This window comes from Rhipicephalus microplus, chromosome 1, assembly GCF_043290135.1.
Source record: "Rhipicephalus microplus isolate Deutch F79 chromosome 1, USDA_Rmic, whole genome shotgun sequence".
NCBI classification, from domain to species: domain Eukaryota; kingdom Metazoa; phylum Arthropoda; class Arachnida; order Ixodida; family Ixodidae; genus Rhipicephalus; species Rhipicephalus microplus.
Window position 1 is genome coordinate 138,262,793 of NC_134700.1, and position 14,500 is coordinate 138,277,292.

Here is a 14,500-nt window from a genome sequence, read left to right on the forward strand (position 1 = left end):
ACCAGCCCCAGGTGTTGTGGAAAAGCATTGCAGTCATTGTCTAAAATGCCCGATGCTTAACGCCGGCATGCAGGAATGGAGAAAACTCGCTAGCTGTGCCATGTTGGGTGTCTTACTGTACACTGCCTAACTGTCGCTGAAATGCTAGCGTACATTGAAGAAATGCTACAACCTCAATCCAAGAGCCTCATTATTAAGCACCGAGTGCTTCTGTTTCTATATAGCACTTAATGATTTTTTCTGAAAATTAACTCTTCAAGAGGGCGCTCATGCTTCAACCAACTTATGTTTCATTCTGCTTTTTCCGCCTTTTAGCAACGCCAGTTTGAAATGTGCCGAGAAGCGATAACAGTAAATCTCGAATGCAGGGTAGCAGGCGCAGAGCTGAACGCGGCTCGTCAGCCGATGAAGAAGCCGGCCCAAGCGACAGACTGTCTTCGGCTTCAGTGGGAGCGGGTCCCAACAGCCACGATTTCTGGGCCACATTTTACCGGCTACGATCAGTCTGCTCGCGACTGGAACGCCGCATGCGACTGCACGCATCCCCTATGTGGGCACCGCCCCATACTCCAACGGCTACAAGGAGTGACTCTTTGCGAACAGCAAGTCTGGGAGCCACGACTCCGACTAATGCAGCGGCTGCGAGCCGTCGTACAGCCAGAATGTCGGCTCCTGGTCCTTCAAGGTGAACAGACAGGCACCTTGAGCAGCATGTTATTCATACAACCCGTAGTGTTTCTAATGATGCAGTCAGATTTATGTTTAAAGACCATGAATGTAAATAAATATACAGTCGAACAAGGTTATATCGAACCCACATATATCGAATTTTTGGGTGTATCGAACTCGCAAGTTTTCCCCTTGAATTTCTTTTGTAGAAGTATAGAAATTCGCACATTTATATCGAACGGTGCGGTATTTTTACCACCTTTCGAATATATCGGAAGGCCGTGCGAGCTGGAAAGTGCGCTTCAGCACTTGCTTCCCCCCCCCCCCCCCCCCGCGCGCGATTTTCGCGGCAGGGTGGCTCCGTGCGCGAGTTGGATGGCGCGCTTTTGGCACTCGAGCCCCGCCGGGGGCAACATGGGCATTTCAAATGTTTCTTTGCCTATGCTCTCACATCTGACTTATTTTGTTACCCTGTAATGCTTTAGTGGCTTTATATAATTGTGAAATTGCTCTAACCTGTTTATCGTTGTGCGAAACGGGTTTGAAGACTCCCATGGAAAATGCGCATCTACAATACAGGAAGCAGCCTGGCATTAATGGCATAAAAAGTTAAGTAAGGTGACGTGCTGCACGCAACTAGCAAGGGACAGCCGGCTCTCTGCTGTAGCACTGTTCACAATGAAACTGTCAGTTTTCGCTTAGAAGCGGATTATGATACAAATGCACACACATGTATTGCAGTAAGCAGATACGTCTACCTGTCCGTTCTTTCGCTACATAAGTCGCAGTATGTTCCAGACCCTGTAATAGTTTCGAAATGCTCTTCAGCATTGCCACTATATGCTACTAAATGGTCGTGCAAGAGAGCCAGAATTTTTTCTGTGCACTGCCATAAAGGAAGAAAAGGCCTTGTAGTGGGCGCATTTGGCAACATTTGCTCTGGTGTATACACACATACGGAAAGGCCAATTCGTACTTGGGGGTGAATGCGCACTACTGTTTAGTGCATAGTTATGCTTCGTTTTCGGCAGGTATGTCTTACGGAGGGGAACTTCATTACATAGCAAGTTCGATTGTAGGAAGGTTTCACCACATTGTATGTAAAGTGTGCATTGTGTGCCTTTGTGTAGCATCAGTGAGCATGCCACCTATAGATCTTTCTGTCATGAGCACAGCCCATCTTTTTTCTCGAAGCGATACTGATTACTGGCTTGGTGGCTTCACGCAGCTCCTTCATGGCTGGTCTTTCATCGACAGCCTCGTCTTCATCGAATCGTGAGGCGGCCTCATCAGAGACGCACCCAGACATGCCGCTGTCCCTGGCGTCACTTCTCGCGCGCCTTGAGACGTCGCTGCAAAGCCTGAGCAGTGTTGCTTTCACCACGGCTGTCGCTCGTGACCAGATCCATCAGGTCAGTGACAACGCTGCAAGGAATATGCCCCCATTGAGCCAGTCACCGCTACTGTAGATTCTCTATGATATGAATATGAATTGAATATGAATTTAGCAATGTTACAAATTTTAAGGTTGTTTTGGATGTACAATGCGCTGTGATTCGGTGTTATACTGTGATTCGGAATTATTTCCCAAGCCAACCGCGATGATATGAACGTGCAGTTGCCCCAAAGGGATTGAACACGGCAAAACTCGCCAAAATTTTCCTCTCTTTGCTGCGTAAGTGACCAGAAAAACGCCGAGGGGCCGACATAAAAACAAAAACAAAAAACAGTCGCAGATCAATTTTTCCTCCTTGTGGTAGCATATCGCCTTTCTGCTTCGTGCCCTACAACCAATACAACAGCACGGCTCGAATCACGTGATCTAAACAACCGGCTGTGAAATCAACATGGCGGCAAAAATGTCGGCAGTGGCTCGCATCAGTGCAGCTGAATATGTTGATGAGTTTGAGTCTGGTTCAGAAAAAGTTTAATGACTCTGAGTCCCATTAAGTCCGCAGAGCAAAATATATTTCTTGACCTAGCTCCAGTTTTGTTTTTGCTAACTTATTATGCAGTGGCTTCCTTTCACTCTTGTACATTGCTTGGACAGGTACGGCTGCGCATCACCGAGATCTCGGAGCGCTTGGCTAATGTGAGTGGCTACAGGGCTCGCCTGACCAGTCTACGAGATCAAATTGTCGAAGGTGAGCACTCTGGTGTGTGCTGTGAAAATCTCTATAAATGGCTAGTAGTGGGACAGAGGAAAAAAAAAAAAAGGTGGTTTATGCAGTGACTGACCGGTTACACTAATCACTTCACACCACTTGTCTTGTACTGCCAAACTGACTTATAGAAATTCCAGATAAAACGTTTTATTAGTTATAACAACTATATTTATGTGCACTGACGGTTTTCCTATGCCAACCATCGAAACTGCATCCACACATAGTGAACATTTTTTCAAAGCCTCCCACTTTTACAACGAACGCTTCAGATATGGCCGCAGTAAAAATATGGTGCATACCAAGGATGAAAAAAATCTTTAATCAGTAGAGACCAAATTTTAGGCGAAAAACATTTTTTCCTCGCATTCCTGTCGTGTCACTTTGATATATGAGCATGAATTAGAAGTTAAAAAGGACTTTTGTAGTGTTTTTATGTTGCCTATCAGTGCATATTTTTAACGTTTCTGCATAAATAGCACCTATAAGTGATTATGAATGCCTATTTTCAAGATCGGCACTTGTGCGAACACTACTTAAAATCAAGCTTCACTTTTGAGTGAAGTTTGAGACTAACATGCTTCAAGACAGGCTTAACTGGAGGCTAGGCCTGGCAGAAAGCCACTAGTGTTGCCAAATTACTTAGCATGCAGATAGCAGCATGGTCATGTCAGTTGAAAGATCGTGTCAACGTGGCAGAAATACGCTTTAGTGCATGATTTCTGAAAAAAAAAAAAAAAAAAAGGTGCTGATTTAGTCCACTGTAGCCGATTGTTGTATTGCGGTCCATTACAAGACAACTTTACGCAGACCAAACTTAGGCTGAATAATTTTTCGTTATATCCATAAGTCTGTTGTACGCGGGTATGTTATCACAAGTGTAGACTGTTATAACATAACAGTCTACACTTCCACGAGTGTTGAAGATTGGGCGAGTTGGTTCGTCGTACTTGAACTTGTATAGCGCATTACGGGGAAGAAGAAACGGCCGAGCAGACCGACACAAGAGGACAGCGCGCTAACTTCCAACTGAGTTGGAAATTAGCGCTCTGTCCTCTTGTGTCGGTCTGCTCGGCCGTTTCTTCTTCCCCGTAATGCGCTATACAAGTTCAAGTCTACACTTGATGCTACACAAGACGCCTCAGCCTGACAAGCTGGGGCGTGCGAAAACTAGAATCACGTTTGCGTATATTTACGTGTTCCAGAAAGCACTAATTGGCAATTGGGGCTAGAAGAAAATGCAGATAGATACAAGGATTACGTTTTTGCTAAAAAATAAATTTATGTTTGGGAACATTCGGGAGATATAAATTCGACGTCGTCCGAGTATCTCAGGTGAACCTGTGAAAGATGCATCTCTGATACTTGAATGTAAACAATGGACAGAAGTCTGCCTGGTTGGGTATGAAACTAGGAGATGATTTAGATTCCATCCAAAAGTTTTGAACAAACCCAACGTATCGAAACCGACTTGGTTCCTTCCTCAGGGGTGACTGAGAAGACTACGTAGCAGCGGCGTCTTCAAAGCACTCGCGTGGCGAATAATGACCCCCGTCTCTCTCTCATTTTGCCGTGGAGAGCAGTCCATGTGTATACACTGGGGGAAGGGTTCCGAGAGAGCGGTTGATGTTATGGGCTGTCCTCTGTATGGGCCACGACTCGAGTAATGACCTTCCCCTCCAGTTCAGCTTGCTTTCAAGGATGACCGTCGCTTCGAAATTTATCCGGTGATCCAACGTCTCGGCATGTTCAGCGGCTGCACTGTGCTCTTTGTAGAGCTTCCGCACTTCGTTGGCGTGTTGCTTCAGTCGTACAAAGAAGGGCACTCGGCGCAAAGAATTTTGTAAACGACACCTGGGATCCTGTCCATTGTTGGCCGGTCTTTCGGGCGGGGGAGAAGGCGGCCCAGCGCACACGAAGGCACGTGCGCGATGCGAACCCCATCCTTCTTGAAGATCTGCGCCAACATCTCGCTGGTTCCCTGAACGTATGTGACCGGTGCGCATTTCGGAGGGCTACCAATTAAGGTTGATAGAGGTTTTCGTATCCTCTGTTGCTCTGCGCGGTGGGTGGCGGCTCGAATGAAGTTCCTTGGTTATCCGTTTTTTCTGAAATCTGCAATTACGTGGGCCTCTTCTTTCTTTCGCTCCGTGTCCGTGTTATTGGAGCGTGAGTTCTTAGCTCTCTGGAGTAGCGTCATCACAACCGAGGCCTTGTGGCAGGCGGATTGGGAAAAATCATGTTGAAGGTAGCAGCCAGTGTGCGTTGGCTTCCTGTGAACGGAGAACTCCAGGCCATTGCACTTTCTTGCCACCTGGACGTCGAGAAAGGGTAGGCAGCGGTCGCTTTCACACTCCATCGTGAATTGTATGGCTGGGTGCACGGAATTTAGGTGCTGTCTGAAGTTTTCAACTTCAGATGTCTTCATTACGCAAAAGAAATCGTCCATATAACGGAGAAAAAGCTTGGGTCGCAGCAAGAAAGAGCTGAGTGCTTTCTTTTCTATGTACTCCATGATCAGGTTTGCCATCGTGATGGAGATGGAAGCTCCCATCGCGGTTCCACTGTTCTGCCTGAAAATAGTTCCTTTGTAGGAGAAGTACGTACTGGACAGGCAGAACTCTAGTAGACGGAAGAGCTTGTCAACCTCCAAAGGAGTCCATTCACTCAGGCATGCGCCCCCTCAAGCGCAGAACGGGCAGGGGAGACAGCTTAGGGCACTGGCACCTTGGTGAACAATGAAACAACATCAAATGAGATCAGGCTCTCGTCATTGTCGATGCTCACATTTGATGCTAGCTGCACGAAGTGGCTGGAGTCACGGACATGAGTTGTGTCTTCCGGGTTAGGAAGGCGAAGATTCGGTGTAGAAAATTCGAAAAGGCTCGGCATGGGGAGGAAGTGAAGCGTGCAATCGGTCTGAGGGGGACGTCAGGCTTGTCAATTTTCGGTAGTCCATAGAAACTCGGTGCGGATCTGTTACAGCAGATTAGTCGCAGCTAAGGTGTTCTAAGATCCGGAAAGGAACTATTTTCAGGCAGAGCAGTGGAACCGCGATGGGAGCTTCCATCTCCGTCATGATGGCAAACCTTACCATGGAGTACATAGAAGAGAAAGCACTCAACTCCTTTTCGCCTCGACCCAAGCTTTTTCTCCGGAGCCGGTCAGGTGACACCGAAACCCGTCGAGCAGAAGCATCAAAGGGAGCCCCAGATGTGCTCCAGGCGTCGATACCACACATACTTTATCCAGTCATGCGCTAACGATTCGTCTATCCACCCCTTGTCCTGGCAGCAGATAACAACATTTCTTGGGTGCTTCTCCCCCTTAGGCAGCATCTTTCGCTTGAACACCACATAGGTTGGTAGCTTGTGACCATCTGCTGTGCATGAAAACATTCGTCACCTGGGTTTGCTCATTCCCAGTCGATCGCTCGATAACTTGCGTGGAGCCTTTCTGATGCACCGTCAGCGCCGAGGGCATAATCAAGTAGGCCAGCTTCCCCATTGCCGATCTGGCCCAGCTGAAAGGGGACAGCCTTTCGCAGCTTCTGCGAGATCGACGTATGCTGACGTAGGGAAAACCCAGTGCTGTGCATGAAGAGAGACGCCCAATGCTTGCTCGCTTTGAAGTTCTCCGGCTGAATGCCTTTGGCTTGGCCGATGTCCCTTGCCTTCGCTTGTAGCAGCTCGATGTTAACAGCGAGATTAGCAGCCTGCTGCTCCCGCACAAATTCTGCAAGTTCTTTTTCCATGACAGGAAACGCTTCATTTTTTTGTTCAGAAACTTTTTCAGTGGCCACTGCAAGCAAAGACAGCGCCCTTCTGCTTCCACTGACCACGTATACTCCGCTCGTTGACTCTGAACTGCCGCTCTGTGGCACAGTTGCCAATGGTTTTGGCAGCAGCGATAACTTTCCTTTTAAAAGCAGCCAAGTACTGCCTGCGCGATGCTGACATGGCGAAAAATCACAGGAGCAAGATCATGGCCGTTTTTATGGGCGCCAAATTGAAGCAAAGGCCACTGACCATTGTTGCAGGCGTGGGTTTGTAAAACTAATGCCTGCTACCGCCGCTAACAGTACCTACCACCTAGCGTAGGAGCACGCAAACACCTAATGATAATGATAGCACCGCGTTATGCCAAAACCAAAACCGAATTTAGGCCAAAAATTCTTGGGACCCGCATATAGTACGCAACCGAAATTCCGTGCCATAAAATCTAGAAAAATGCCCTGGGCTTTACGTGGGCTTTTACGGTACTTCTACTGCCATTGCTGCACCTGCTGCCATGGCAGAAGCGAGAGAATCAGTGGGTAGCACTGCGCTGGTCACCAAGAAGGCACTTGTTCTTAATATTGACCCGTGTCTACATGTGGACAAAAACGATGATGGGGGATTTAGCGGACACCAGGTAGTGGGCCTCTGGCTTGACGCGAGAACGAGGAAGAAGATCTTGCGGCTCAGCTGTTGCGAACACGCTGCTTTCGCTGCCTCAAGGCGTACTTGTGCTTTGTTCCCATTGTACTGCGACACTGGTGGAGGCGCTGGCCCGCGACCCCGCCTGATGCTCCACACTCCCACGGGGAGCCGTTCATCCAGCCCAGAAGCACTTGTCGACACTCCCGTGCAGCGCTTCAGTCGTCGCTTGCGAGGCCTCGTTCCAGAGTTCACCCTCTCACAGGAACACTCTACAAGGCACCGCTCACATCTACCAATGGCCACCGCCAGTCCACAACAGTTAATACGACACAGTAGTTTGCCAACCCGTCTCAGGTAACCCTTTTTTCACCGCTGGTGCCTGATCGCTTTGGTGGTGGAGCACATGAAGACGTCGAAGAATGGCTTGATCACTATGAACGTGTCGCTAACACCAACCAGTGGTCCCTTGAACAAAGGCTTTCCCGCGCCTATTTTTATCTCGACGACAGCGCTAGAACTAGGTACGAGAACAGAGAAGGCAGTTTGTCAACATGGAGTGACTTTAAAAGAGGGATGATTGACACATTTGCCGATGTAGACTGGCGCGAACGTGCGCAGCATTTACTCGAGCTACGGGTTCAGAAACCCAATGAAACGGTCGCAATGTTCGCTGAGGACATGGCCCGTCTCTTCCGTAAAGCTGACCCGCACATGACCGACGACAAAAAGTTGCGCTACCTCATGCGCGGCGTTAAAGAGCAATTGTTCGCCGGACTTTTGCGGAACCCGTCAAGCACCGTGACAGACTTCATGAAAGAAGCTACGGCTATCGAACGGGCGCTTCACCTACGATGCCGACAATACGATCGCTTGTCCAGCAGCGCCCACATGCAAGTCGCCGCTATGACATCTGACAATCAAAGCTCATTGCGCTATTTAATAAGAGAGATTGTTCGCGAAGAGCTGCTGAAGCTGCGGAATCTGGTCACGGCGTCTGTCGCTGAAATCGTCCGCGAAGAAATACGCCAAGCGTTTTCAACAGCTGATCCTACTGACGATCAGCGACCTATGAGCTACGCAGTCGCGCTTCGCTGCCCACCGCCCGTTGCGCCGTCGTATCGCCAGCCATCGGCAGCCGTTCCTTGGTCGCCACCGCAAGAACAGACACCGCGGCGCCCTGCCATCGTGCCGCCGTACGAAATGTCGCCGTACCAAGAGCCGTCTCCCAACGAGACACCGCATTTGCCACATTACGAGCCGTTGCGGCGTCTACAGCTTCGTAATACAGACGCCTGGCGCACTGTAGATAGGCGTCCGCTTTGTTTTACCTGCGGAGGTGTGGGCCACATTTCCCGCCATTGCTGGCACCGCGTAGATATGTTTCGACCTCTTCGGCAATGTTCTGACGATCGACGCGCCAACGACGGCTACGCACCACGCCGGGACGCTCATTCTCAAGGACCCCCCTTGTTTCAGTCCCATTTTGACAACTGCCGTGCCAATAATAACGACAGTGTGCCTGATTACCAGCCAGGTTTGGGACGTCGACCACGTTCTCCGGCATATTCGCCTTCGTCGCGACACCGAACTACAGCCGACGTCAGTGGAAGGAGGTCACCAAGTCCACGCCGGGGAAACTGAAGGCGGCGACCTCCGGGGGTGAGGTTGCAGGCCATCAGGGCGACGAAAAAAAGCCCCCGTTACGTGTACCACAGGACGCCGTAAAGCTGAGAAGTTGTAACACCGATGAAACTGTGACCGCAGATCTTACCGTTTCGGTAGACGGACAGCAAGTAACAGCCTTAGTTGACACCGGCGCCGACTTTTCTATCATAAGTGAAAATCTTGCCGTACGCCTCAAAAAAGTGAAGACTACGTGGACGGGACCTCACCTGAGGACAGCAGGCGGCCAGCTGTTGATGCCTGTCGGAAAATGTACAGCAAGACTCGACATCGGTGGCTCTTCTTTCGTGGCGACGTTCGTCATCCTCACCTCGTGTTGCAAGGACTTGATCATAGGGATGGACTTCTTAAGAGAATATGGTGCTTTCATCAACATCCCGGACTGTTCAATTACATTCCGCAACAGCCCTGGTTTAGTTGACTGTTCAGACGCAATACGCAACACTTTACGTATAATTGATGATGATGTGGTCGTCCCGCCCCGGTCATGCACTCTTGTTTCGGTGGAAGGCCATGAAGCGTTTGATGGCGAAGGCATTGCTGACCAAATTGGCTCGCTGCTATTTAGTCATGGCATTTCGGTCGCACGAGGTATCGTCCGTCTCACTGGTGGATGCACGAATTTACTTCTGACGAACTTTAGTGCTGAGCGCCGGCACCTTCCGAAGGGCACAGCTATTGCTTTGTACGAAAATATTGTAGAAATGCGAGGCAGTTTATGTTTGTCGGTATTGGACAAAGCGCCTGTCAAGAACCAGAACCACTCTGTCAAAGGACGAGCGACTTCTTCAGCTGCTAGCCGAATTCTGCGACTGCTTTTCAACGACATCACGAGTTGGTTGAACACCTTTGACAAAGCACCGAATAATCACCGAGGACACGGTGAGACCTATCCACCAGAACCCTTATCGTGTAGCTTCAAAGGAACGCGAAGCCATACAACAAGTCGCGAAAATGCTTGCAGATGACGTCATTCAGCCGTCACAGAGCCCCTGGGCATCCCCTGTAGTGCTAGTAAAGAAAAAGGACGGCACCCTGCGTTTTTGCGAGGACTACAGGAAGCTGAATCGGGTGACCAAGAAAGATGTGTACCCGCTCCCACGTATTGATGACTCCCTTGACAGACTTCGGCACGCTCACTACTTTTCTTCCATGGACTTGAGGAGTGGATACTGGCAGATCGAAGTAGACCCAAGAGACCAAGAGAAAACCGCTTTTGTGACGCCAGATGGTTTATACGAATTTAAAGACTTGCCTTTCGATTTCTGCTCCGCACCCGCGACATTTCAAAGGCTTATGAACACGGTACTTTCGGGATTGAAGTGGAAGACGTGCCTAGTCTATCTGGACGATGTTATAGTGTTTTCGACCACTTGTGACGAGCATCTCAAAAGGCTGGAAGTTGTTTTACGTGCCATACGGTTCGCGGGCCTAACATTGAAACCAGAAAAGTGTCATTTCTGTTTTCACGAACTTCAGTTTCTCGGTCACGTCGTCAGCAACGCAGGCGTCCGGCCCGATTCTGGAAAAATTGCCGCCGTCGCACAGTTCCCAGTACCCTCCAATAAGAAGGCTGTCAGATGCTTCCTAGGCCTTTGTGCCTATTATCGCCGGTTTATCGCAGACTTCGCCTGCATCGCGTCACCACTAACTCGTCTCACAAGAGACGATGTTGCCTTTGAGTGGAAAGAAGAACAGGAGGCTGCCTTTAATGACCTGCGTCAACGTCTTCAAACGCCCCCTGTGCTTGCCCACTTCGACGAAGAAGCCCCGACGATGCTTCACACAGATGCTAGCAATGTAGGTGCAATGTAGGGTGTAGGTGTAGGGCTGTGCTTGTGCAACGGCAAGAGGACACAGAAAGAGTGATCGCCTACGCAAGCCGAACGCTAACACGCGCAGAGGCTAACTATTCAACAGAGAAAGAATGCCTCACCGTAGTATGGGCAGTAATGAAATTTCGCCCGTACTTGTATGGCCGGCACTTCAAAGTTATTAGTGACCATCACTCCCTTTGCTGGTTAACTAATATAAAAGATCCCACCAGCCGATTAGCGCGTTGGAGCCTAAAACTACAAGAGTTTGACATGACGGTCGTGCACAAGTCGGGCAAGCGACATATGGACGCTGACTGTCTGTCCCGTTCACCCATTGAGTCGGCAACCCTACCTGAGGGGGAGGAAACGGCATTTCTCGGTGTCCTCGAGACGACCGCCATTGCGCAGCAACAACGTGACGACACTAAGTTGCTTGGCTTAATTAACTACTTGGAAGGCAGATTTCAGAAGGCGCCAAGAGTTTTCGCAAGAGGGTTGTCATCGTTTTGTTTGCGTGGCAGAGTACTCTACAAAAGAAACTTTTCGTCGACAGGATCCGCCTATGTGCTTGTCATACCAGCAGCCGTTCGTACCGAAGTACTCAAAGCATGCCGCAACGAGGTGACCTTTGGCCATTTGGGTTACATGAGAACGTTGGCCAGAGTACAGCAAAGGTATTACTGGCCGAGACTAACCACAGACGTGAAGCACCACGTTCGTACCTGTCTCGACTGCCAGCGACGCAAGTCACCACCGACTAAACCAGCTGGCCTCCTGCAACCCGTGCAGGTCCCAACGGCTCCATTCTACCAGATAGGCATGGACATTTTGGGCCCACTTCCTATTTATACTGCAGGGAACCGCTGGGTTATCGTCGCGGCGGATTATCTGACACGTTATGCCGAGACAAAGGCTATCCAGAGAGGTACAGCAGCGGAGGTGGCAAGATTTTTCATCGAAAATATTGTACTGAGGCATGGTGCACCAACCGTCGTGATCACAGACAGAGGAAGCGCATTTACGGCAGCTATTTTGGATCACGTCCTGATGCTGAGTGAAACAACGCATCGTAAGACCACTGTCTACCACCCACAAACAAACGGGCTGACGGAGCGTCTTAACAAAACCATTGAAGACATGCTTTCGATGTACGTAAATTTTGAACACAAAAATTGGGATGAAATCTTGCCATACATAACGTTTGCGTACAACACGGCCAAGTAAGAAACGATCCGCATGACCCCGTTCAGCCTCGTTCATGGACGAGAAGTACGAACTATGTTGGATGCGATGCTACCGCACGAAAGTGATGACATCGACCCAGACGCCAACACGTTTACGGAACGCGCGGAAGAAGCTAGACAACTGGCACGCTTACGGATCCGCCAGCAGCAAGAGTACGATGCAGGCCGCTACAATGCTCACCGCAGAGCAGTCGTCTATCAAACTGGCGACAAAGTATGGATTTGGACACCCGTACGGAAACGAGGACTATCAGAAAAGCTCTTAAGAAGATGCTTTGGGCCATACCGAGTGCTGCGACAACTGAGTGACGTCACTTACGAAGTTGTTCCCGACAATTCGTGTAGTACCAAGTGTCGCCAGCACCATCCTGAACTCGTTCACGTAGTGCGCATGAAGCCTTACGTCAGCGAGTGATTGCGTGAGACTAATCTTTTAACAAAAACTGCATTATTGACTTCGCATCGGGTCGATGCTCTTTGAGAGGGAGGCAAATGACCCGTTTCTACATGTGGACAAAAACGATGATGGGGGGATTTAGCGGACACCAGGTAGTGGGCCTCTGGCTTGACGCGAGAACGAGGAAGAAGATCTTGCGGCTCGGCTGTTGAGAACACGCTGCTTTCGCTGCTGAAGGCGTACTTGTGCTTTGTTCGCATTGTACTGCGACAATATTGTTAATGGACGACAGCACTTCAAGCAGTTTTTTTGCTCTTTAATACTGTTCACATCAGATATATGTCTACAGTTCTGAAAGCAATTGCATGACCTTAATGAAATGGTCCTCTGAGCCCAGACACGTTTCTCTCATTGTAAACATGGCCATGTGCTCATATCAAGGCCTCTCAGAGGACGAGATTCTTCCAAGGGTTTTTGACAGCAATGCTGAAAGCAGCCGTCCTGATGACAGATCTGCTACTGGACTTGAAGGACTTCGAAAGTGCCAACAGCAACATTGTTGGTGATGATGTTGCTACTAACTTGTGAGGAGCGAGCCGCACTTCACATTCTTTTGTGTCTAATGTTTTTCCGCACTCATGTGTCACTCTGAGTGCATTTAATGCTGTACAGCAGGGGTCGACAACCTGTGGCCAACTGGGCGGTATCATGCTGCACCCTGCGTGTTGTCACTTCTTCTATGAAGGTCGACGTGGCGATTTTTTCGTCAAATGAGCTTCGGCAAAAATAAAAAGAATCACTTCCAGCTGGCATTGTTTCACACCTAACAAGATAAGGCCTTACGATTGATAACTCACCTTTCCAACTCACAATAGATGACAGTTATTTTATCTATTGATATCTATGTATATCTATCTATTATAGATTACGATTAATGCCAATTTGTTGATTTTTTTTCTCTGTGGCCTGCAAAGCCCCCTCCCTCCCCCATTTTCGATTTCCCATGCGGCCCCTGCCAGTTGGCTTCACACAACTTGGCCCCTCCTCTTCAAAAGGTTTCCAGCCCCTGCTCTATACCATTGAGATGAAAAAGAAAGCGTAATCTTTTAGATACAACTCCTTTAGCATCACCTATTTTTGGCTTTATCGAAAACTGCATACCACCAACAAGTTTTAAGAAATGTGGCACAGACAATAGATCGGAGCACGCCTATGTTGTGCTCAAGTGCCAAGGCTCTCGGCGGCATATTCTTGAACTCAGATGCCATTTTGTTCTGACTTCCAAGGGGTGTATCTGTTGCACCATGTTAACATGGCAAGTGTCGTCTCTGGTACTTCAAAATACTAGGAAGCGCCTATTCGTGCCACTCCCGCTTACAAGAAGTCGTATGGGCACCACTGCGCCATCTTTGGATGCAAGAAAAATCAGCACAAGAAGAAGATATTACTTCTTGGGATTGTCTGCAAAGATCATAGCACGATACTGTAAATGTGCGATGCAGTGTTCTCAGATTACACGGATTTCCATCTGCAATAAAAAAAATGTCGTACAGCACTGCCGGCGGATAAGTAATGAACGGGGAAAAGTGTGAGCCCTGTAAAAGTGTACGAATCGGCAGACTTAAGGGGGGAGGCTACCCAGGAAACCGAACTTTATTTTTTAGGATTTCTTCATGAAACTGTATTCAGGGGTTCTAGGAGTTACTGAGGTCTAACTGGGTGGTTCACTTTTGGGCCTGAAGAAGAGCCGGAAGAAATCCCAGGACATACCAGAAGGCTGAAATTTTTTGTGGTCATCCCTGGATAGATATCCTAGGGTGCTAAAGAGCCATTTTTTTTTCAATTTGCCTCCAAAAAATTTTTATGCAAATTTGAATTTGATGTATTCAGTAGGTATGACATTTATAAAAAAATAATTGTTGAATAATAATAACTGGACCAATTTTTCAATAAAGAAGCTTGTTACACCCTGAGAAAATCATCCAGGAGCAGAATAAAAGAAACGGTCCTCAAATCTAATAAGCAGTTCTTGAGAAATCGCTTTCCTCAGCACCACAACTAGCTGAAAAATCCATTCCGAGAAAACGGGCCTTGAAAGTTCAGCACA

General features: G+C 48.6%; 1 protein-coding gene across 2 annotated transcripts in view; it reads left to right on the forward strand.

Moving 5' to 3' along the window:
- The window catches only part of LOC119177840 (activating molecule in BECN1-regulated autophagy protein 1A), a 152,895-nt gene that overhangs the window by 40,123 nt on the left and 98,272 nt on the right, over positions 1–14,500 (forward strand). For both annotated transcript variants that reach the window (XM_075887428.1, XM_075887429.1), the window contains 3 exons: positions 369–685; positions 1,898–2,081; positions 2,720–2,813. In XM_075887428.1, coding sequence (XP_075743543.1) covers positions 369–685; positions 1,898–2,081; positions 2,720–2,813 — 595 coding nt within the window. The remainder of the gene's footprint in view (positions 1–368; positions 686–1,897; positions 2,082–2,719; positions 2,814–14,500) is intronic.